General features: G+C 41.8%; 1 protein-coding gene and 1 long non-coding RNA gene across 4 annotated transcripts in view; one reads left to right on the top strand and one right to left on the bottom strand.

Annotated features, from left to right (window-relative positions):
* Positions 1-21,716, top strand: part of LOC144989040 (NLR family CARD domain-containing protein 3-like) — a 228,514-nt gene extending 206,798 nt beyond the window's left edge. For 2 of the 3 annotated variants that reach the window (XM_078940785.1, XM_078940790.1), the window contains exons 10-11: positions 8,616-8,792; positions 12,501-21,716. In XM_078940785.1, the coding sequence (XP_078796911.1) occupies positions 8,616-8,792; positions 12,501-12,762 (439 nt within the window). In that variant the 3' untranslated portion in view covers positions 12,763-21,716. The remainder of the gene's footprint in view (positions 1-8,615; positions 8,793-12,500) is intronic. The other variant, XM_078940794.1, reaches the window with a different exon arrangement.
* LOC144989489 (uncharacterized) lies at positions 9,651-12,427 on the bottom strand. Its single transcript, XR_013653725.1, has 3 exons — positions 10,600-12,427; positions 10,458-10,521; positions 9,651-10,069 (listed from the first exon to the last, which is right to left on the bottom strand). It is a non-coding gene; the product is annotated as an uncharacterized LOC144989489 (long non-coding RNA).
* Positions 21,717-23,693: the final 1,977 nt, after the last annotated feature.

Genomic DNA, 23,693 nt, shown 5'->3' on the forward strand with positions numbered 1-23,693 from the left:
AAATTCACCTCTAGTGTTGTTGGCATAAAAGTATGCTTTCACATATTTCCCATCATCCATTTGTTTACACTCTCTCCCACTAGCTTACAGAGCCCCACAAACCTAAATTAACATTAACAATCCAACAAAAACAGTCAGCAATATTGGAGCGATCCAGCGGTACAGTTCTGAGCATGACTCCAGCTCAGACCAGGAAAACAAAAACGTTTGTGGATCTAGTTGTCTACAAGTGGATGTTGGACTGGAGTTGAGCAGAGAGACTTTGGCCCTCCTGGTACAGTTTGTACAACACTGAGAGCCTTTTTAAACTGTACTTTTTCACCTGCCCCAGTATGCCACTATTTAAAAAAAATGAAATACTAAAAAAGGTTAAGCTTAAACTATTCTTTATCTGAGTGGGTCCCCCTCTAATAAAAATGGTGTTTTTGGTGTTTTCAACATGCTCTTGTAGCATTTTCTGATATGAAGAAGATTTTCAGATTAAAATAGCATTTGAATATTTCTTTATTCAAAGGCCAGAAATTATCAATAAAAACAAAAATGTCACTTCTGCATAGGTGCTATTCATAATGTAATGTGAATGTTTGAACAAAACTGTAAATAGGAATACCGTATGCAGATGGTCAGGTGTTGTTAAAAAAAAAGGGGTGGGACCGTCGAGATTTCTCATTTTACCCACGTCTTTTTTCTTATGAAGTCTTGCTGCTCTGCAGAAACTATGTCCTAGAAAACAACACAAGTCTTTGATTTTGAGTAAAGACTGCATCATCATAATTAAATGACCACTGGGAACACTTTGAAAATAGATCCAAAGCTGATCTGAGAGGGAACTTTAGGATGTGATAAAAACCACATATTGCACGGTTGGATGAAGGTTTCAGGTAGAAGTTCAATATAGAACAAAGAGAGGGACAGCAAACATTGTTGTCAATAATCATCTGTTAACCAACTACCCGTAATAGATTGTTTTTTAACTAAACAAAAGTTAACGGGCCTTTCAGAGTTCAAATCGGTTCCATAAATGTAAAAAATTATTAGAATTTCCATCAGGTATCTGTCATGTTTTAGTGGGGAAAAATAGAGTAGTTAAGATCGGGTAGGTAATCTGGCTATACATTCATTTTGTCAAAAGGATGTTTAGCCCTGATTGAAGCCCTTGAAGCCCTGAGACCAAAGCCTAAACTGTGACAAGTTCTCTGAGTCAGAACTCAAACCGGGCTCAAACCTGGATGCAACCCCAGATTAATGTCTGGACAGAAAACCAAAGTCCTCCACTACCATTTTCCTACATTCAGCACTCCAACGGAAAAGATATGGAAAAATATTCAGACGTTACTACCACTCCATGACATCATCAATAGTCACCGCCGGTCATCTACATTTGACGTAGCTGTCAGCGGTCGGAAAATACATAGCAACATCTGTGTTTATAACTTTAAAAAGTCATTCAAAAACAGAAAGTCATGACTTACATTTAAATATAAACTTCGATGCTTCAGACCACACTCGTGAAGAAATGTTTCTCCTCCGGGGCACACGGATCCCCCTACCGGCAGAGGGATAGCTAGCCTTAAGTCACTACGGCTTCAAAAAATAAAAACTTCGGACACCACTGCAGCTCCAAATGCTCCTTCAATTGGACGAATGGAGAGAAGCCAGGGTGGCAGGGGAGGATTATGGGTTTAGCCAAGCACTGAAGACAACCTAAAACACATAATAAATAAATAAATAAATAAATGAAGGAGATAACCTTTTTGAGACATCAACATTTTCAGGTGCAAAGGTGGTCTTTAGATAAACTATTGTTGCAATATCTTGGACCTACTTGAAAGGAGAGTTGACCAGAGTTTGTAATGCCACATCTCCAACAATGACTGACAAAAATGTATAAATGCATCATAGCTAAAACAAACGTGAACTTTATTTGTAAACTATGATTCAACTTACATGTGACATGACATTGTACAGGCTAATAACCGTTTATACAGACAAAACAACACATTTATTGAAAGTTACGTAATTTTTTAAATACATGCTGCTAGACCTGAATTTTTTTTTGGCCGTGGGACTATAACATTAAATATATGCGACCAACAACAACATTTAGCCTTGGACACAGCCGCATGCATTACCTGCATAACTTCAACAAATGGAATAACATCAGCCATAAAACTATAATATGCATACATCTTGTTTCATTATTTAATTGTTTAACTTTTGTAAACTGTAATTTTTACTTTTAAAAAAACTAATAAAATAATGTGGAACTGACTACCTTTTGAAAATGTCACAATGTCCCGCCTCATCAGAAGTTTATTTCCTAATGGGCAGTCACATGTGTGGCTAGCTCTTCTCTCATTGGCTGCATAATTCGCCTGTTTGTGGTTGCCTCGGTAACAGAGTTAAATCATTAATAGTTGATCAGCCATTTGACTCATTTTTTTTCCTGTTCACTCTGACCAGTTCAAAAAAGGCAAAGCCAGGACGGTCCGTCGCGCTGGTCTGCCCCAGAAAGCAGATGTGAGAATCAGTCGCAGCTTGCGTGGCGTTTCAAGACGAGACCCCCCCTGAAAATACGCGCTCCGCGGCGCCCAAGGTTGGGGATCATCGTTGGCATGCGCGCGCGTGCGTCTACGGCCCCTCTGCTTATCTCCAGCTGAGAATCACGAGAAAGACCGGGCGCGTGCATGTGACGGTAAAAGCATCCACTGCTGTTCTTACTGATCTCCTCAGCTGTTTCCCGCCATGACCAAAGCGGAGGTGACCCGCCCGCAAGACCCCAACAGGCCCACGACCACACCTGAACGTTGGCACGCACGCGCTCGGTGGCGGTTTGCGTATCCACTGCCTTTCTGGTGCAATCACAGAGAAAGGACCAGGCGCGTGCATTTCAGCAGCATGCGCATTCACAGATCTCATTCTTTCCGCCGAGACCGCAGCTTAAATCCAAATATGGGCTATGACTAACCGCTGGCGCGCGCAACCCTCTGTTACCCTTTTGACTGCCTCTTTGTGTGAGGGGTCCCGCCTATAAAACGCACAACACTGGCGCTAAAACTTCGTCACCGACTACCGGGGAAACGGTTTAGCCCCTGTGAAGGGGGCAACGATTTTTCAGAAAATGCAGCGCACCAGGCAACCCTCAGAATAGCCACGCCAGGACGGCCAAATATTTTTGTCCCAATAAAAAAATATTACGCTTTTGAATAACACTTAAGCCGCGAATATATTTGTCTTTAAATTATATTATTTTTCTCCACACATCTAAAATTGCATAATGTAAGAAAATTGGTACTTACCACTTGCTGCTGCTCTGTTTTGCCGCTTTCTGCCTGTCTTCTTCCCACAATTCTTAGCGCCAAAAGCGAGAAAATTGTGGTATTGATTGTATAATTTTGGTGTTACATGAAATATTTGAGTTAACTCAACACATTGAAAACATGTTGGTGTTTTTCTCAGTGAATCATGTAGGTTTAACAAAATACTGTCATGTTGGAAACAAAACAAAGGAATTGTGTCAAAGTTACATAATACTATTGCATCAACTCTACAATCAGCGTTTTGCCTTTTTTTCAGTGTGCGTTAATACGTTAGGGAAAAATAAAACCAAAGAACCTGTCTCCATCAAGAATCTTCATCATTAAATCTTCTGCAGCAGACAGATTGTTGGTCTCTATTTGATCCTCTAATGTCAGCAGAAATATTTCATCTTTCTGATTGGAACACCACAGAGCAGGTATCTAGGAACACGAGTCGATTTCAGGGATCAGCCAATGAGCGCTTAGATCCCACCTACTTCACTGATTGACAGACAGACTCATTCTGCTGAAAAAGCTATTCATGAAATAAATAAATCATTCCGAAAAACAGCAACATGAAATAAAAACAAAGATACTTTGGAAAATATTGATTTAGAAATCTGAGCTTCAGGACAGCAAGCATTAACTTGACGCTGAAGAATAAAAATCTTGATATAATATAATATAATATTATATATAATAATTATTATATTATCATTATTATTATATTATATTATTATTATATATAATAATATAATAATAATATAAATCTTCCAGTTTTCAGAAAACCATTCAAAGGATTCTACATCAAATGTATTAGAAGAAAATAGTTTTAACAGATCTTTAAATATTGAATCTAGAACAGACACTTCCTTTGAATGTCACTAGAACAACAAAAACACACAAAGTGTTCTTTGGTCAGAGATTCATTCAGTCACTGAAACCAGAAATGACTGCAGATTCATTTACCACTAGAAATGAAAAACTGTCACTAAAAAATGACTTTTTATTTTTGGAACTTTGGATTCAGAAAAGTTTTCTGCAGACTAAAAATGCTGAAACCTAAAAAGTTCAACTCAAAGACAACCAAAGGACATTTAGAACAGAGTTCAACACTTCATGAACACAATGAAAAGCTGCAAACAACTCATGGACATGAACCAAAAAGAAGTGTCATTGAAAGTTCACCGACTGAATATTAGACGTTTCCATTCAACTTAAGACACAACTGTGTTGAATCCAGCATGTGCAAATATCTGGATGGGATCAATGGTGGGATTCTAATCCAACAGTGTTCATGGGATCAGAAAACCTTTCCCATTAGAACAAACATTCACATGGTCTCACTTTCACCGTATTGTTCAAAATACAGGAAGAGGAAACTTAGTTGTCATATACATTTATGCAGCAGCTCTGTAATCTACGAGAAGATCTTCCAAACGTGCTTTTATTAATGTTGTGAATATTATGAAGCACCTGTTCACTGATGAGTCTTTACACTCATCACAAAGCGCTCCTTCCTCATGAGGGCTGTAAGACAGGGGAGAGGTGAAGAGCCAGCGGGGCGAGAGCGGAGCAGTCTGTCGCTGCCGTATGAGCTCCAAAGCTTTCTCTGGAGTGAAACATCCGTCTATGCGTGACGTTAAACCAGAGCAGCAGTGACACATGATCAGAATGAACCGTTTCCATGAACAACGATGGGATCAACAATCAGTAGAACCACCTATCTCCATCGGAAAGAAATATTGATCCCAACGAGTCTGATGGGGCAGACTATTCTGAACGGCGTGTTTACGTGACGCATTTTCTTCAGATCAGGCGTTCTTCCTGATTACTGTTGTCCATGTAAACGCAGCTTGTAAACGCAGTCCATGTAAACGTGGGGGGGGGGGGGGGTTCGGCATGAGAAAAAGGAACTTTGGGAGCAGCAGAATCAGCTGTAACTAGGGATGGGTACCGATCCCCGGTATTGAACGAGCCCCGGGTCCACTGAAGAGGAGAGGTCTGTCTGGCTATTTGTGTGCACGGGGGGCGGGGCTATTGTTAGACGGTACGCAGCGCACGTAAAATTAATTAAATCTGCGCCAGAGCGCCACGACTATCGTCTCAACCTGTTGCTATGGTGATCGTATTTTTCACTCTGTGTAGAAAACACTGAGGAGAACGGGGGGGGGGGGGGGGATCTCAGCTGCAGAGGACATGAACAGGTGAACAGGTGAAAAGCAGGTAGAGAGGCGGGGGAGGGGCTTTGGCTTCAAACTGTCAGAGATGGAAACACTGGTGTCAGATTCAGATGCAGCTTTCACTGTTTAAGCAGAGACTCTGGATGATTTGATGAACTCAAACGTTTATTTAATGTGTTTTATATTGACATCATGACAGAAATATGTCAAAACATTGCTGTTTATTTTTCTTTAAATAACTTCTTCTTTCATGTATTTTACTTTTCAAAATGGAAAATGTATAAAGTCAAATGTTTAGTTAAAAAAACATTGTTGCATAAAGAGGAAATAAACTCTGTTATTCCTGCACAATATACCACAAATGTATCGTTATTGAACATCCAGCTCTGCAATACGCAGATTGCTAAAGACAGTAAAAATAACAATAAATGGTAAACCTTAAATGTGTTAAAACAAACTTATGACAGCTTTAAGCTTTTAATGAATCAAATAAATCCCTTTATGCATTTGACCAATCAGACCAACCAGACATTAATATTCATCCCTTTATTAATCTCAGTAATGGTTCCATTATCAGATGATCCTCACATCTCTACATTTCATACAAAAATGTCTCATTGTCATTATGTTGCACCATGATTATCAATGATGTCATGATAAATAAAAATCAACGTACATATATTTAAATCACATTTTGAACTAAAGACTAAATCTGCAGCGTTTTTACTCAGATTCTAACTTCTACATGTATGATTGAACACATTTGAATTCCTCTTTTCCATGACTCTGCCATGTTTCCCTGACAGCGTCTGGGATCTTTGTTAGTTTTAGTCCAAGTCTGTCGGTGACGTCACTTTTCTTCCACTTTGTCTCAGATGCAGAAACAATGTCTTTCAGCAGCGACTCTCAGAGGGAAAGTCTCTGTAGATCCAGAGAAAATGTTGCTGATGGTTCCACAGTGGGAGTCATCACGTGCTCAAAGCATCACTTTAGCACAGAACGCTGGGATGAATGATGCATTATGGGATTCTGGATCAGCCTTAGTGAGGTTTGAACGTTCACACGGCTGAAGAATGTCCATCATTGATCCTTCCTCATCAAAAACCTTCATTTCTGATGCTTTGAGAAACATTTATGAAAATGTAAAGAACATTTGATTGATCAGCATAAAGAGTTTGATTGATTTCTTCAGAGAAACTGACTGAACCGTAGTAGGAGAGTCTCTCTGTGTCTCTGTCTGAAACCAGGAGTCCATGGTTCCTCCTTCAGTTCAGAGAAACCAGGAGTCCATGGTTCCTCCTTCAGTTCAGACAAACCAGGAGTCCATGGTTCCTCCATCAGTTCAGAAAAACCAGGAGTCCATGGTTCCTCCTTCAGTTCAGAGAAACCAGGAGTCCATGGTTCCTCCTTCAGTTCAGACAAACCAGGAGTCCATGGTTCCTCCTTCAGTTCAGACAAACCAGGAGTCCATGGTTCCTCCTTCAGTTCAGACAAACCAGGAGTCCATGGTTCCTCCTTCAGTTCAGAACCACAGATGCTGCAGTGATTTATGTGTCCAGCTCAGCTCCTCAGTCCAGAGTTCTTTATGATCTTCTTCAGCATTTCAGGATGTTTTCCAGCCGTTTCTGAGTCAGCTGTTGTCATTTCTCCATGCAGACACAAACTTCTGTCAAAGATTCAGGAACAGCTGGAAGCAGCTGTTGGAAGCTGACAGACCGGAATGTTTTTCATCTCCAACCTCCTTCCTTAGAAATGAACACAGAATCTCAATCAGTTTATGTGAAACCAGGAAGATGACTGTATAACTGTAAACTCAGATGATGGATACACTGTAGAATGACCATATTTGAAGAGATTGTCATTTTGAAATCTATAGAAATACAAGTTTGATTCAAACAGAACAGCAACACAATGAAAGTAAACTTTAAATGGAGCTATTTTTAGAACAGGCCTGCAGGCCACTTATGTGGCCCTTGGGTGCCACTTATGTGGCCCTGGGGGGGCACTTATGTGGCCGGGGGGGCCACCTAGTGCCCACAGACACCATGTTGGTGAGCCCTGGTTTAGACTACCAGCAGTTTAGATAGACTAAAAGGAGACATTTATGTTTTAGGAGAACTGCTGTCATTTATTTGATACATTTCCACTAAATTGGAGGGTTTTATAGTTTAGGTTGGGGAATTATTCACACTTTTGTTCCAAAAAAAAGTATTTAAATGTATTTTTTTTCATAATAATAGTAATTCACTTTATGTCAGACTCATAAAAGGTGCATAAAAGAAGACAAACCATCAGGTTTTTATCTTCTGAAATCAGTGGATTCATAAATGATCATCACTAAACACTCATCTGTTAGATTTTCATTTTTTGAAATCAATGACGTCATATTCACCGTTTAAATAAAAAGTAGTGATGATGGTGTTAGAATTACTTCTAGAATTCAGGACACTAGATATTCCTGCACTAAAACAGATTGAATTCTATTATATTATAGGAGTTTATGTTCATGATGACAAACTCAATTTTATTGTTTTATGGACTTTATTTGATTGACAGCAGGTCAGTTTGTGCTGTTTGTGTAGTGATGAGAGGATATTTAGTTGTTTGCAGACTGACTTGGAATATGAATCAACAAAATAAATGTGGAACATCTGCCAAGTAGAGTCACATCTCTGTCTCCTCCTCCCTGGGTCCTGACCGACCCCCCCCCCCCCCCCCATTTCCATCTTGTTTCCTGTTAAACTCCTCCCCCGAATCAGAGACACAGTCCTCCGTCCTCATAGTCCTCCGTCCTCACAGGGCTGGAATTTGGACACAGCATGTGTCTTTAGTTTTTGGAATCAGACATTTTTTAAATGGAAGCTTTAAATCTATTGGATTGTAAATATTTAGTCCTGAATAATTCCTGAATATCAATGACATTTCAATTCCTCATCTGTTTTTAACTCCATTTCAAGTCATTTCTAGTCTAGTGATCATGTTTTTGGGTCCAAATCCCAAAGAAATGAGCAAACAGTGAAAATGTCATCTGTCAGTCTGTCATCAGGGCGGGTCCCACCTGACTGAATGGACCAAGTTCCTGGACCTCCAGCTGCATCACTGCTCCTGAACACACTTTTCTGTTTCATTGCAGGTTGATAAGCTGCAGTTTGTCAGAGATCAGCTGTGAAGCTCTGGTCTCAGTTCTGAAGAAAAACCCGTCTAATCTGACAGAACTGGACCTGAGCGACAACCAGAACCTGCAGGATTCAGGAGTTGTTCATCTGTGTGGTTTTCTGGAGAGTCCAGACTGCAGACTGCAGACTCTGAGGTCAGTAAAGAAGCTGAACTCCCTGAAGGATGAGAAGAACGGATCAGGTGAAGAACTTTCTGATGTTTCACTGGAAGATTTTCTGTCTACAGCCGTGTTTGAAACAAACTGATGATTGGTTCAGATTTTCTTCATCAATTGAATTGATTGTTCTGATGGTTGATAGAAACTGATCTGTTTCAATCAGGATCTTGTAAATCAGGATCTCCAACCTATTTTAGAACACGGATCCATTTCATGTCAGAAAAATGTTCACAGATCGGCCTGTAGAAAGTTCAAGTTGGCGTCCAAATTAGTTTCAGCTTCCAGTTTTCAGAAAACCATTCAAAGGATTCTACATCAAATGTATTTGAAGAAAAAAGTTTGAAAAGATCTTTAAATATTGAATCTAGAACAGACACTTCCTTTGAATGTCACTAGAACAACAAAAACACACAAAGTGTTCTTTGGTCAGAGCATCATTCAGTCACTGAAACCAGAAATGACTGCAGATTCATTTACCACTAGAAATGAAAAACTGTCACTTCAAAAATGACTTTTTTGGAACTTTGGATTCAGAAAAGTTTTCTGCAGACTAAAAATGCTGAAACCTAAAAAGTTCAACTCAAAGACAACCAAAGGACATTTAGAACAGAGTTCAACACTTCATGAACACAATGAAAAGCTGCAAACAACTGATGGACATGAACCAAAAAGAAGTGTCATTGAAAGTTCACTGACTGAAGATTAGACATTTCCATTCAACTAAAGACACAACTGTGTTAAATTCAGCATGTGTGTAGCATGTCTATTATGGACTACAGTCAGAAGAACAGGGACGGCTCAGGGAGAGAGGAGGCAGAGACTGGAGACTGTAGGTTTGCTATAAACAGTACCATGTATTTTTAGCCACACACATAAACATACACCATACACCAATATTACAAAAGAGAATATTCCAAATTATTCCAGGAGATCCTTTACAGAGATTATATACAGATGGACGGTTCAGTGAGTGATCCGTCGTATCCGACTCAATATCATCAGCTCATGTATTGTCCATGCGACCCAGACAGAAATAGTTGAATCCAGAGGTTAGTGTTCAGTGATGGGAAGTGATTGAAAGTCTTTGTGTCTCTGGGTTGTAGGACGAATGCAGGTGCATTGATTAAATGAGTCATTAGGCTACAGGAGCCTCCTACCAGCCTGGGCTGAACGACAGGGAGGAGGTAATTCCTTCAGAGAGCTCCAGCGCTTGGTTTCAGGTTCGGACTTAGCTCGCCATCAATCCCTATGGCCTGGATAAAGAACATGACCCGTAGGGTTCTAACATTAAACTGTGTGCACACACAAACTCCAAGTTAAATATCAATAGAACCATAATTGTATTGCAGTTTGGTAAATGAATCTCATTTTAAAGTACTAACATTGTACAATTCATAATCAATACAGTTCATCATCATAAGTCAATTCATGAATTTCAATCTAAAGTGCATTTAAGTGCATAATACACCAAAGGAAAAAAAAGGAAAGCCAAAATAAAAGATTAATAATCAGTGTGGTTACGTTAACAGAAAACAAAACAGAACTTTGGCATAGATAGCAGCTGCTAATCAGTCCACCTCATTCAATGAGGGAGGCAAATGCTAAGCTAACCAACAACTAAAAGAAGAAGTTTAAACTCACCGATTGTGACTAAGTGCACCAAATATGCTGCTTATTCGTGGCGTGTTATACTGGCAGTTGGCTCCTACAAAACAATTCATCATATCCAAAGATTAGAACATAACCGAACAACGTTAAAAAGTGAAACCGAAACTAAACATACCCGTAGCGTCTTAATCCGGCTCTGCTGTCATGGAATGTGATAGCTTCCGGGGTAGCGGCTTATAAAGCTTACTGATTGGGTGGTCGCGGTCACATGACCCATGTCACGCAAGGAACGTCGTACACACGTAACAGATGAGGAAGGAAAGGAAAAAAAAAAATACAATGGCCTGAGTTGGCAACCGTGTTACAAGTGCAAATATCTTGATGGGATCAATGGTGGGATTCAAATCCAACCGTGTACATGGGATCAGAAAAACTTTTCCCATTAGAACAAACATTCACATGGTCACACTTTCACAGTAGTGTTGAAAATACTGGAAGAGGAAACTTAGTTGTCATATACATTTATGCAGCAGCTCAGTAATCTACGAGACGATCTTCAAAGATGCTTTTATTAATGTTATGAATATTATGAAGCGCCTGTTCGCTCATTGTTTTATTTTTAATCCGTGTGGTTGGTGCTTTTTTTGTGAAAGAACGGAGCTGGAAGAAGCCAGAGTTCTTGCAGCTCCCAACAGAGGTTAACTCGGGCTAAAAACATTAGCCTTGTTTAAAAATCAAATCCACGCGGAACAGCTGGAAGCAGCTGTTGGAAGCTGACAGACCGGAATGTTTTTCATCTCCAACCTCCTTCCTTAGAAATGAACTCAGAATCTCAATCAGTTTATGTGAAACCAGGAAGATGACTGTATAACTGTAAACTCAGATGATGGATACACTGTAGAATGACCATATTTGAAGAGATTGTCATTTTGAAATCTGTATAAATACAAGTTTGATTCAAACAGAACAGCAACAAAATGAAAGTAAACTTTAAATGGAGCTATTTTTAGAACAGGCCTGCAGGCCACTGATGTGCCCCTGGGGGGCCACTGATGTGGTCCTGGGGGGCCACCTGGTGCCCACAGACGCCATGTTGGTGAGCCCTGGTTTAGACTAGCAGCAGAACCATCAGCAGCTCCTCTTTAGAGCCACATTTAGACATTTTGGGCCCCGTGGATCCTCATGTTTTTCAAGGCCCCTTTACAGTTTAGAGATGTCAGGAAATGATTTCAGAGGAGAACTAAAGACTTTTTCAGCTGTTTTTCTGCAATGTGATCATTTGAAAATGAAGTTTACTATTTAGGATTCAAGATGAAGAAATACAATTTAATCAGACATTTTTGAAATGGAAGCTTTAAATCTATTGGATTGTAAATCTGTAGTCATGAATAATTCCTGATGATCAATGACATTTCAATTCCTCGTCTGTTTGAACTTCATCTCTAATCTATGTCAGAACTTCTTCTTCTTTTCTTCCTGCAGCTGCTTGTTCTCTGCTAACATCAAAGCTCCCAGCAGCTTCTGACTCTTCATTCAGAGCTGAAGTCATGCTTGATCAGGGATCAATGTCCAACATTTGCTGCTGACTCTTCCTCATCACTTCCTTCTTCTCTCTGCTTTGATCTGTTGGAGCTGAAAGTCTCTGCTTGAAGGGCTGCAGCAGAGAAGGACTGGAAGATCATCTCCTGAAAACTGGGAGGAAGACTTTCCAGCATCCTGCTGCTGAAATTCTCCCATGATTCAGTGCTGTTTGGAGAAGAGCTGAGCAGAAAGAGGAAGTGGACTTTTTCTGCTGTTGCTGCAGAAACATCAGTTGGTTTGGATGCAGCCACAGGCTGATGTTTGACTTTCACACATCTGGACTTCTTTCCTGAAGCAGCTGCATGTTGTCCTGAATGTTCCTGAATGTTCTTCTTCTCTGCTTCTGCTGGACTCTTCTGATCTGCTGCTGTTGCTTCACATCTTTGGACTTTTTCTAAACTTTCTGATCTTCTTCAGCTCTGAACTCTTTAGAAGAAATGAAGGATGAAAAACAGGAACGTTGTCTTTAAACTCAACTCTTTGTTCTGGATTCAGGTTGAGCTGGTGCAGTTTGTCAAAGATCAGCTGTGCTGCTCTGGTCTCAGCTCTGAAGTCCAACCCGTCCCACCTGACAGAACTGGACCTGATGAACAACAACCTTCATTCTTCCGATGTTGAGCAGCTCCAGGATCTGGTGGAGAGTCCAAACTCCAAACTGCAGACTCTGAGGTCAGTAGAGGGTTGGAGTCAGTCCAGCTGCTTCCAGATGTTTGGTCCTAAAGTTAGTCTGAGGGCAAAGATGCAGAGTTTCCTGTGAAGCTGCAGCTTCTCAGTGAAGCTCTGAGGAGAATGATGACAGGCTTCAGGACAACAGTCAGCCAATCAGAGCAGCAGAAGCTCCAACAGGTGAAGATGACAGGAAGCTGCTGCTCTGAACTGGACTGAAGCTCCTGCTGCTCTTTCTGCTGCTGTGCTGCATCACTGACTGACAGACCAGGATCAGGAGACACTCCTTCATCTCTGTCTCTACACTTTCTCTCTGCAGGTGGCCCTAAAGAGTCTGATGTTCCTCCTGGAGGAGCAGAGAGGAGCAGCAGCAGTAGCTGGTCTGCAGAGATGTTGTGACTGGACGGTGTTCCTGGGAGGTGGAGAGCAGAGTGATGGAGGAATCAGAGGAAGTGGAGATGAGGGTCAGAGCTGCAGCAGGAACTGATCTGAGATCAGCTCCACTGTCTCTCTCAGCATCAAGTGGACAGTTATTGTGCTGCAGCTCCCCCGGTGGACTGATGGAGATCTGCACTTCCTCTTCTCATTCTAACTTGGAGTGTTGGGAAATCTTCATCTTCTTGTCTCTTGTGTTGCCATAGTAACTGATGTCATTCTTCCTGTCAGCCGATGTCTGTTTCTCTGTTCATGAAGCTGTCTTCAAAGCATCTTCAGGTCCAAATTATTCTTCCTGGACTTTCCATCCTAGAATGAAAGAAAACGGGATTTGCTTTTAAAGTTTATCATTGTCTTTTTTTCAGATTGAGGATTGCTGGAGAAACTAGAGCAGCTTTTTGCTCAAAGAGGAGTTCTCGCCAACTCCATGCATGAATGGAGCTCCAGATCCCTGAGCTGTGCTGATTACTTTTCTACATTTGACCAAACCCAAAGTGGGAGGAGTCATCTTTCTGCAGTTCCTCTGAATGATGGACAGAAGTTGTAGATGTTCCACTAGAACAGTGTTTTCTTCTTCTGTGGATGTTCTAGTGTTCTCAGCACATTGGTAAAGTCTGCTGCATTATCTGTCAGCCTCCATTTTCAGCATTTGGATCCTCAAAGTTCAGGAAGAAACCGGAATCCAAACTGCTTCCAGTTTCCATGTTTGGGATCTTCTGGAGCTGTTGAAGGACACAGATTCTTTCCACATCATGAAGCTGTTCTTCTGAACCCAAAGGGCCCACAGTTCTATGCTGATGATGCTCTTCTTCACCAACAGCCTCTCAGATCACAGATGCTGCAGTTTGCTTGGTTTGCTGGAAAGCAGCAGCGCTGAAAGAGCCTCAGAGCTTCTCCAGCTGATGTCTTCAACACTGGGACTCCATCCCTTCTTCCATTCATCTTTCTGTCCGTTTGCTTTGAGGCCCAGATCCTCACCTGCTGCTGGCTTTGGTTCAGCAGCTGCTGACTGGAACGCTGAAGCTCAGAGCGTCCGGCGCTTTGATCTTCTGCACATTCAAGTGTGGAACAGATGCAGAGAAAAGCTCCAAAGTTCTCAGAGGAGCATTGATTCAGCAGATCTTTAGTTTCTGGAGACGACTTCAATGGAAGAATGAAAACCACATGGATTCAAGCTGAAACTCTGTCAGAGTCAATAAAGGTTTTTCAAAGACAAAGCTCTCCTTCACTGTCAACACACACAGATGATCAGAACAGTTCCACATGTGTCTGCATGTTCTGGGAAGTTCTCCGGTTCCTCTGATCACGGCTCCAGCAGCGTGTTTCAGGAACACGGATGATCCAGAACATGGGATCAGACTGAAGTCAGCAGCTTTCAGCTCCTTTTGGGCTTCAAGCCCAGAGAGAAGACAGAAATGTGAGGAAGGCAGAGAACATGAAGGCTTCCTGACAGCAAAGAGAAGTTGGAGCCAGAAAGACTGGAACCGGATCAGGAGCGACTCTGGACAGTCCTTTTAGTGGTGGATCCAGACAGAAGCAGCAGAGACGTGAGCTTTGAGGAGCCACTCTGCAGCTTGACCCTCTCAGATGTCAGCAGCTGTTTGTGTCCTCAGATCCAGTCAGACACCAACATGTTCCTCAGAGAACAGCATGTCAGCACACACTGCACACGCTTGGATCCATGCAGACGTGTTGGAAGCCAGAGCTTCAGGCCTTCAGGCCTTCAGTGGATCTGTCCGTTCATGCTGAATGGGAGCAGAAGAACGTCTGTTTCAGCTCTGCTGCTTCAGCTCCACTCAAACTGCTGAGAACTCCAAACTCTCTCAGAGGAGAAAAACAGCAGAAAGCTTTCTGCAGCTGCTCTCACAGTGGATCTTCCTCTGTCTTCTTCAGCAGCAGATGATGAAGAGTCACTTTCTTCAGGTTCCTCTCAGTCCTGACCTTCATTCCTGATGGACCAAAGCAGACTGACAGCAGCTCTTTAGCTCCACAAAGAAAACTCTGCAGTTTCCCAGAAACCTTCTGAAGCAGAAAAACCAGGAGACTTCCTGTCTGTCTGTCTGTCAGTGTTGGAGTCTTCCTCCATCTTCAAATGATGAAGCTTTCTGCTTTGGAACCTTCCAGAAAGCCTTTTGAAAGCCTCCTGATGATGCTGGAGGACAGGGAGGAGTCAGGAGGATGCAGGAGCTCCCAGAGGAGGAGAGGCAGGAGGAGCAGAGGGAGCGGCTGCTGGAGCAGAAGCAGCTGCAGACGCACTTTTGGCTCTGGGCTTCAAACTTTGATCAGGAGGAAGAGGAGGAGCTAAAGAGGAGCAGGAATGCTGGGAGTGGGACTGGAATTCACACTGAATCCAACATTTAGGGACAAAAATGGCGTCTTCCAGAAAGAAATTCATGTTTCAGAAACGGGAACATTCTTGAAAGTCTACCCGGCAACAACTGGGGTTTGGATGAGGAGAAGAAGAAATGTTCCCATTTAGAGAGAAACCAGTTTCTACTCCATCCAGACTCTCAGCTCCATTTAGCTCCTGGATCCACTTTGGAAACGGTTTTTCACAATAAAAGCAGACATTTTAGGATTATCAGAGGTAAAAACTAACAACTAACTTTGAATTTGTTTTTTTCTTATAATAATAATTCCTTCCAGTACAGACGCCATCTGAGGTCCTGCATCGCCCTTTGAATGGTGGGCGTGGCCACTTTCAATGTTAAGTCAATGGTACAGACGCCATCTGAGGTCCTGCGGCGCCATTTGAGCGGTGGGCGTGGCCACTTTCAATGTTAAGTCAATGGTCCAGACGCCATCTGAGGTCCTGCGGCACCATTTGAGCGGTGGGCGGTGTGAAGGTCTGGCAGCAGCGTGACGGTTTGAGTGACAGCGGGTAGAAAACACATCAATCTAGTGAATGGATCCATGGTTCTCCTGAACTTCCATTCATTCTCTTCACCTGCTGGTTCCCTTTGGGGGCAGCGGGGTTTCAGGAAGCGTCCTGCCTGCTGTTGGCCAAAGGCGGCTTCACCCTTCAGTCTGCTGCAGGGCCCATGGAGCTGGAGCATTGATCTGGCTATGCGGCTCCAGGAGGAGAGCTGGCGGCCAGACAGAGAGCTGCTGCTGATGGAAAGACAGCCTGATCATCTCCTGAACTTTAGCTTTCTGGTTTCCATGGAGACCATCAGAAAAAGCTCCCTGATTTGATTCTGGTTTGTAGTTTTCCTCTGGGGTTAACATGGGACAGCAAGCCTTCAAAGTCGGTCAGAGAGACGGAGAGACGGTGGAAGCGTCCGTCTTTCAGACTCATCAGGAGAGAAGATGACTGAACGGAGAGAATCTGAAGGATCCAGACATGGAGACGTGATTCCCCATGATTCTGGAGAACTCTTCATCATCCAAGGCAAGGCAAGGCAAGTTTATTTGTATAGCACAATTCGTACACAAAGTAATTCAAGGTGCTTCACAAAACACAAAAGTGCATTAAAATCACAATACATCATAGAAATAATCAACATAAAATTTACTTTAAAAGAAAAGGAAGAAAAAAAAAAAAAGATTTAAAAAGAAAGGAAGGAAAGAAAGGTGCAGATAGGACCTTTCAGTCATATACACGGCTAAACAGAAATGTTTTAAGTCTAGATTTGAACATGAACACAGAAGAGGCCTGTCTTACGCCTTCAGGGAGGCTGTTCCAGATTTTAGCTGCAGAATATTGAAACGCTGATTCCCCTTGTTTAGTTCTGACTCTGGGAATCAACAGGAGGCCGGCCCCTGAGGTCCTCAGAGTACGAGATGGTTCATATGGCACTAACATGTCAGAGATGTACTTTGGTGCTCGGCCATGGAGAGACTTGTACACAAGCAGAGCTGCTTTGAAGTCTATTCTTTGAGGTACAGGGAGCCAGTGCAGAGACCTGAGCACAGGACTAATGTGATCATACTTCCTGGTTCTGGTCAGGACTCGAGCAGTAGCATTCTGGATGTACTGAAGCTGTTTTACAGCTCGTTTGGAGAGGCCGGTGAGCAGGCCGTTACAGTAGTCTAACCTACTGGAGACAAATGCATGGATAAGTATCTCCAGGTCTCGCTTTGAGATTATGTTTTTGATTTTGGCAATGTTTTTCAGATGGTAAAATGCCGCTGATGTTACTGACTTGATATGGCTGTTAAAGTTCAGGTCAGAGTCCATGATTACCCCTAGATTTCTGACTTGATATGAGGGTTTAAGAGACAGAGAATGAAGGTAGCTGCTGAGACTTTCTCTTTGTTTCTGTGGGCCAAAAACAATAACTTCGGTCTTGTCTGAGTTTAGCTGGAGAAAGTTGTTCTGCATCCACGCGCTGATCTGTTGGAGGCAGTGGTTGAGAGAATCCACCGGCCCATATTCACCTGTTGTCAGTGACACATAGATCTGAGTATCATCTGCATAGTTGTGATAAGATATGTTATTACTCGTACCTGGGGTTGGGGCGGGGGGATGCCCGGAACTCCTGGGTGGTGGTGGGGTGCTCGTCTGGGGCTGTGGGCGTCCTTCTCCGGTGGGGCCCTGCGTTGGGCTCTCCCGGCGCGGCGGGGGGGCTGCTGTCCTGGTTGGGCTGGGGCGGCGCCCTCTTTCCCTCCGTGCCTCCCTGCTCTCTGGCTCTGGGGGCCTTGCGGCGGCCCTGCTGGCCCTGGCCTGGGTGGCGGGCTTGGTCGCCCGGGCGGCGGTTGTTCCCTGCCGGTTCCCGTGTGGCGTTGGGGGGATTCCGGCTGCCGCTGCTGGTGCGGTGGGGGTCTTGGGGTGGGGATGGCTGGGCACTCTCCCTCCTTCTTTTCACATTCCACCATCCATTTTAGAAGAACATAAACACTCACCTGAGCACAGGTGTTAGCTCAACAGACTGAATGACTGAAATATTTCACACTAGTTGGTTTTAAGGCATAAGTATGCGTGTGAACACTATCTGTTTTGTGTACATGTCGACAGGTGGACATTTTTGCAACTAACAGGTGTGTTTATAACATTTGAGTGTGTGTGTGGACAGACTCCGCCCTTTTTTTTTTGTTTTGTTTTGTTGTTTTTTTTTACATTTGAACCTTACCATAATGATTAACAACCAGTAAACTTGCTGCTTTATGCTGCTTCATGGTCTTATCCCCCTTCCCCTCCTATTATCACCCCCTACCCCCCCTCTCTCTAACGTCCCTCTCTCTTCTTCCCCTCTTTCCTTTTCCGTCCGGTCCAACACCAAAGATTTTCAGACATGTTTGAAATTAATAAAGTTTGGCCTCAATTACAAAAGGGGTTTATTCAGACATACCTTTGGTTTGTCTGAAGATTAATAACCCCTCTTGTTAAAGTAAAATATGTCCAACCCAAGAGGCCCTCAGCTCTCATCTGTCTGCCTAGCTGTTGGACAGGACAAGTTAAAAAAGAAGAAGAAAAAAAAAAAAAAAAAAAAAAAAAAAAAAAAAAAAAAAAAAAAAAAAAGATATGTTATTACTGCGTATTAACTGCCCTAGTGGCAGCATGTAGAGGTTGAACAGAAGGGGTCCCAGGATCGATCCCTGGGGCACACCACAATTCAAGCCCATGTAGTCTGAGACACAACTCCCAATTTCAACAAAATATTTCCTGTCTTCTAGATAAGACTTGAGCCAACTTAGGGCAGATCCAGAGATGCCAACCCAGTCTTGGAGTCTGTGCAAAAGGATCCCATGATCAACAGTATCAAAGGCAGCACTCAGGTCTAGCAGGATTAAGACAGAGACTTTGCCATCATCAGTGTTCAGGCGGATGTCATTGGTTACCTTGATATGTATTTATTTATTTAAATAAGTCATCCATCAGCTCCCTGCAGGGATAGATAAGTAATGTCTGCAGGTGAGACGCAGCTGTAGTAGTAGTAGTCTTTTTTATTTTGGACTAGTGAAACAAATGTAAAATAACAGAATAAGACAAGAACGAGACAAAACTTACAAAAACAAGAAAAAGACGAGTAAATTATACAAAACAAAACAAAATGATATAAACACCAGTCCAAAAGGGAGTGAGAAGAAGAAAAATCTTATAAACTCTCACCCCCCTTTACCCTAAGCCCTTACTTTCCCACCATCAGAGTCCAGTGTCCTACCCAAGTGTATATGTACATATATACATGTAATTTTCATTTCCAAACAACATACAAATGAATAACAAAACGTATTGTCAAAGTATGCAGATTTATAAATGCTGACATTCTGTATTTTTTTGTATTTGCACATATTTGTCCATGATCATCTTCCTGTATCTATATTTAAATTCTTTTATGTTTGGACATTGTTTCAAGCATTTACTGGTTCTGTTCCACAACTTCACTCCACAAATTGAAACACAGAATCTCTTTTTATTTGTACGTGCTTTATGTATGACAAATGTATCTTTTTCCCTAAAATTGTATTTTTCCTCTCTTGTGATAAATAACCTTTGGATATTTGTGGGTAATAAGTTGTTTTTGGCCTTGAATATTATTTGAGCGGTACAATACTCTACTAGATCGTAAAATTTGAGTAATTTTGATTCTATGAATAATTTATTTGTGTGCTCAAGGTAACTGACTTTGTGTATGATTCGTATTGCTCTCTTCTGAAGTATTGAAAGTGAATGTAACGTTGTTTTATAGTTGTTCCCCCAAACCTCTACACAATAAGAAAAATATGGTAAAACTAATGTACAGTATAACATGTGGAGTGATTTGTGGTCCAGAACCAGTTTAGCTTTATTTAAGACAGAAATACTTCTGGATAGTTTAGCTTGTATGTAGCTAATATGTGCTTTCCAAGTAAGTTTGTCATCAATTATGACCCCAAGAAATTTATTTTCATAAATTCTTTCAAGTTTCACCCCATTTATGTGCATGTCAATGTCAATATTTTTACCCTTATGGTGACCAAATAACATCATTTTTGTTTTACTTAAATTTAGTGAAAGCTTATTTACATCAAACCACAGCTTCAGTTTTTCCATCTCCTTCTTAACAATTTCAATGAGTTGCTGCAAATCATCCCCATCACAAAACACATTAGTATCATCAGCAAATAGAACTAGCCGTAATTTGTTAGAAACCTGAAATAAATCATTTATATATAAAATAAACAATATTGATCCCAGAACCGACCCCTGAGGGACACCACAAACAATGTCCAAACATTGGGAACAAGCACCATCAACCTTTACAAACTGCTTTCTATTGCTCAAATAGCTTCTGATCCAGTCTAGCACTAACCCCCTAATGCCATACCGATCCAATTTATTAATTAACATACAGTGGTTAATTGTGTCGAAAGCTTTTTTTAAGTCAATAAATACCCCGATTACATGTTTTTTATTATCAATAGCATTTGTTATATTTTCTATTACATTCATCAGGGCCAGTGATGTTGATCGATTTGACCTGAACCCATACTGTCCTTCGTCCAGTATCTTGTGCTTTTCGATGAAAGAGTTTAATCGGGTTATGAACATTTTTTCCAAAATCTTTGATAACTGCGGTAACATAGAAACTGGCCTATAGTTTGTGAAGTGATGCTTGTTCCCGGTTTTGTACAATGGTATAACTTTTGCAATTTTCATTTGATTAGGAAATGAACCTGTTTGGAATGATAAATTGAAGATATATTCTAACGGTTTCAGAATTCCACTGATTACTGTTTTCACCAAGGCCATATCAATGCCATTAACATCAGTAGAGAGTTTACCCTTCATTCCTCTCACGGTCTTTAATATTTCATTTTCAGTTACTGGGTTAAGAAACATGCTACTGGGATTTCTGTCAATTAACATTTGCACATCCTTTCCAAATGTTCCTGGATCCGGGATTTGCTTTTCTAACTCAGGTCCCACGTTTACAAAGAAATCATTAAATCTTTTAGCAATCTCTTCCCTTTGATCTATTTCTTCACTCTTACTAATAAAATACTTTGGATAGGAGTCTTCCTTGTTACCCTTTCTTAGAATAGTATTAAGTATGCCCCATGTTTTTTTGATATTACTTTTGTTTTCCTCTAAAAGTTTTCCATAATATTCCTTCTTGCATGTTCTTATGATCTGCGTTAGCTTATTTTTGTATTTTTTATATTTAATTTCGGCCTCTTTTGTTCTCTTTTTTAAGTAGTTTTTATAAAGAGTATTCTTTTTCTTACATGCATTCTGTAGTCCTTTTGTAATCCATGGACAATGGAAATACTTAATTTTTTCCTTGAATTTTTTAACTGGACAATGTTTATCATACATCGAACCAAATATCCGCAAAAAATAATCATAAGCCTCATCAACAGTTTCTTTTTGATAAATCACATCCCAATTATGCTCAAGTAGCTCAGTTTTAAATGCATTGATGGAGGTTTCTGTTTTAATTCGTCTGTATCCCATTGAGAAATGCAACTTGTGGTTGACATAACTATTGTCATATACTGTGAAAACTGGAAGATGGTCACTGATTTCATTAATTAGCAACCCATTAACTGTTTTATTTTCAGTGTCATTGGAGAATATGTTATCAATTAATGTTGCACAACTTGCAGTTATCCTACTTGGTTTTGTAATTCTTGGAAATAAGCAAATGCTGTACATGGTGTTAATAAATTCTTCAACTGCTTTAATCTTATGAGGATTCAAAAGGTCAATGTTAAAATCCCCACATACAAAAATTACTTTATTTTTATCCACAAACATTTTCTCCATCCAGCCTGTAAACATTTCCATATTTGAGCCTGGTGTTCTGTAAATACAACTAACAACTATATTTTTTTGATTTTCTTGAGAGATTTCGATTGTTAAACATTCAAGCATATTGTCAACAACAGCTGTCATGCTATTCACTACTCTGAAATGCAGAGTTTTATCCACATATAGAGCAACTCCTCCACCACCTTTGTTTAGTCTGTTACAGTATCTGAGTTCATAACCCTCCAAAATAAAGTTTTCAACTCCCTTCTCTGCATTGAACCACGTTTCTGAGATTGCTATCACACTAAAGCGTTGTGAAAAATTGCACAAGTATTCCTTAATGTTATCAAAATTTGCATACATGCTCCTGCTATTGAAATGAACAAGTGAAAACTTATCTTTACATTTAATGTTGACGTTATAATGCTCTTCAGTGTAATAACTGCAATTATCTGTGATGGCAGAGAAGAAATGGTTGATTGGGTCAATGTCATATTCCATGTCCTGTAAATTGTGATCAATGTAATCCAATGATTCCATCCTTAATTGGTCAGAATAAGAATTTATGTTTTGTGTTCCTGGTGTTGACGGTTGAGGTTGTATTGACATTTGATCTGAGGAAAAGTGTAGTGTAAGTGTATTACCTCAATTTCCAGAAGGCTCATAAATATCAGAAGATATTTAGTATTTGTCCAGATCCTTGATGTCCCTAATCAACACCACCTTAGCTTCCTCGGGGCTCCCGTTGAGCTTGATGAACACTTTACAGTTAGTTGTCCAGGTGCTTTGTATTTTTCCTCTTTTCTTTAGGTAACGTGCTTGTTTTGCTATATCAGCATTGTGTTTTGTAAGATGCTCGTTTATATAAACATCTGTTCCTCTCAGCTTTCTGCCCTGTTTCAGCAGAGCAGCCTTTTGCTTTCTATTGACAAACCTCATAACAATGGCTGGTTTATCCTTCACATTTTTCCTAGGCAAAGTATGGCAAGCCTCGATGCCGTCACAGTCCAGCTGGATTCCTTTTTCCCTTAGAAAACCCAAAACTTGTTGCTCCACAGAGCTGATGTCTTGTTCATCTGGCTCTCCGTCTCTGTTGGTGGTCACAGCTCTGGCGTATGATCTGGGTTTGATGCTCAGGCCTGTGATTACCACATCATTCATCCGTGTATACTGTTCAAGCTCCATCACCCTTCTTTCCAGAAAGGCAATCTTCTGGTCCTGCTCTTGCTTGGACCCGCCAAACCTTCACCTCCTCAATGAAGTCCAGAATGCCTTTTTGTTGTGACCTGACAGCAGAAATCTCTTCCGCAAGGAAATCTCTCAAAACTTTCATCTCCTCAGTGAAGTCCAGAATGCTCTTTTGTTGCATCTTGATAGCAGAAATTTCCTCTGCAAGGAAATCAAGCGATTTCTTGAGGTCACAGCCTTCTTCAGCTGCCTGGGGTTTTCTGGGACCCATTTGCGTCTGCCTGTGGCTGTCGCCACGCCGGACTAAGGTGGTCGCCGCGCCGGGCTGAGGTGGTCGCCGCGCCGGGCTGAGGTGGTCGCCGCGCCGGGCTGAGGTGAACGCCGCTCCGGGCTCAGGTGAACGCCGCGCCGGGTTGTGGTGAACGCCGCTCCGGCCTGTGGTGGATGCCGCACCGGGCTGAGGTGAACGCCGCTCAGGGCTGAGGTGATCGCCGCGCCGGGCTGAGGTGAACGCCGCTCCGGGCTCAGGTGAACGCCGCGCCGGGTTGTGGTGAACGCCGCTCCGGGCTGAGGTGAACGCCGCTCCGGCCTGTGTTGGATGCCGCTCCGGGCTGAGGTGAACGCCGCTCCGGGCTGAGGTGAACGCCGCGCCGGGCTGAGGTGGTCGCCGGGCTGAGGTGAACGCCGCTCCGGGCTCAGGTGAACGCCGCGCCGGGTTGTGG

The sequence above is a fragment of the Oryzias latipes genome, chromosome 2 (assembly GCF_053564925.1).
Source record: "Oryzias latipes strain Hd-rR chromosome 2, Olatipes_Hd-rR_3.1".
Lineage (NCBI taxonomy): Eukaryota > Metazoa > Chordata > Actinopteri > Beloniformes > Adrianichthyidae > Oryzias > Oryzias latipes.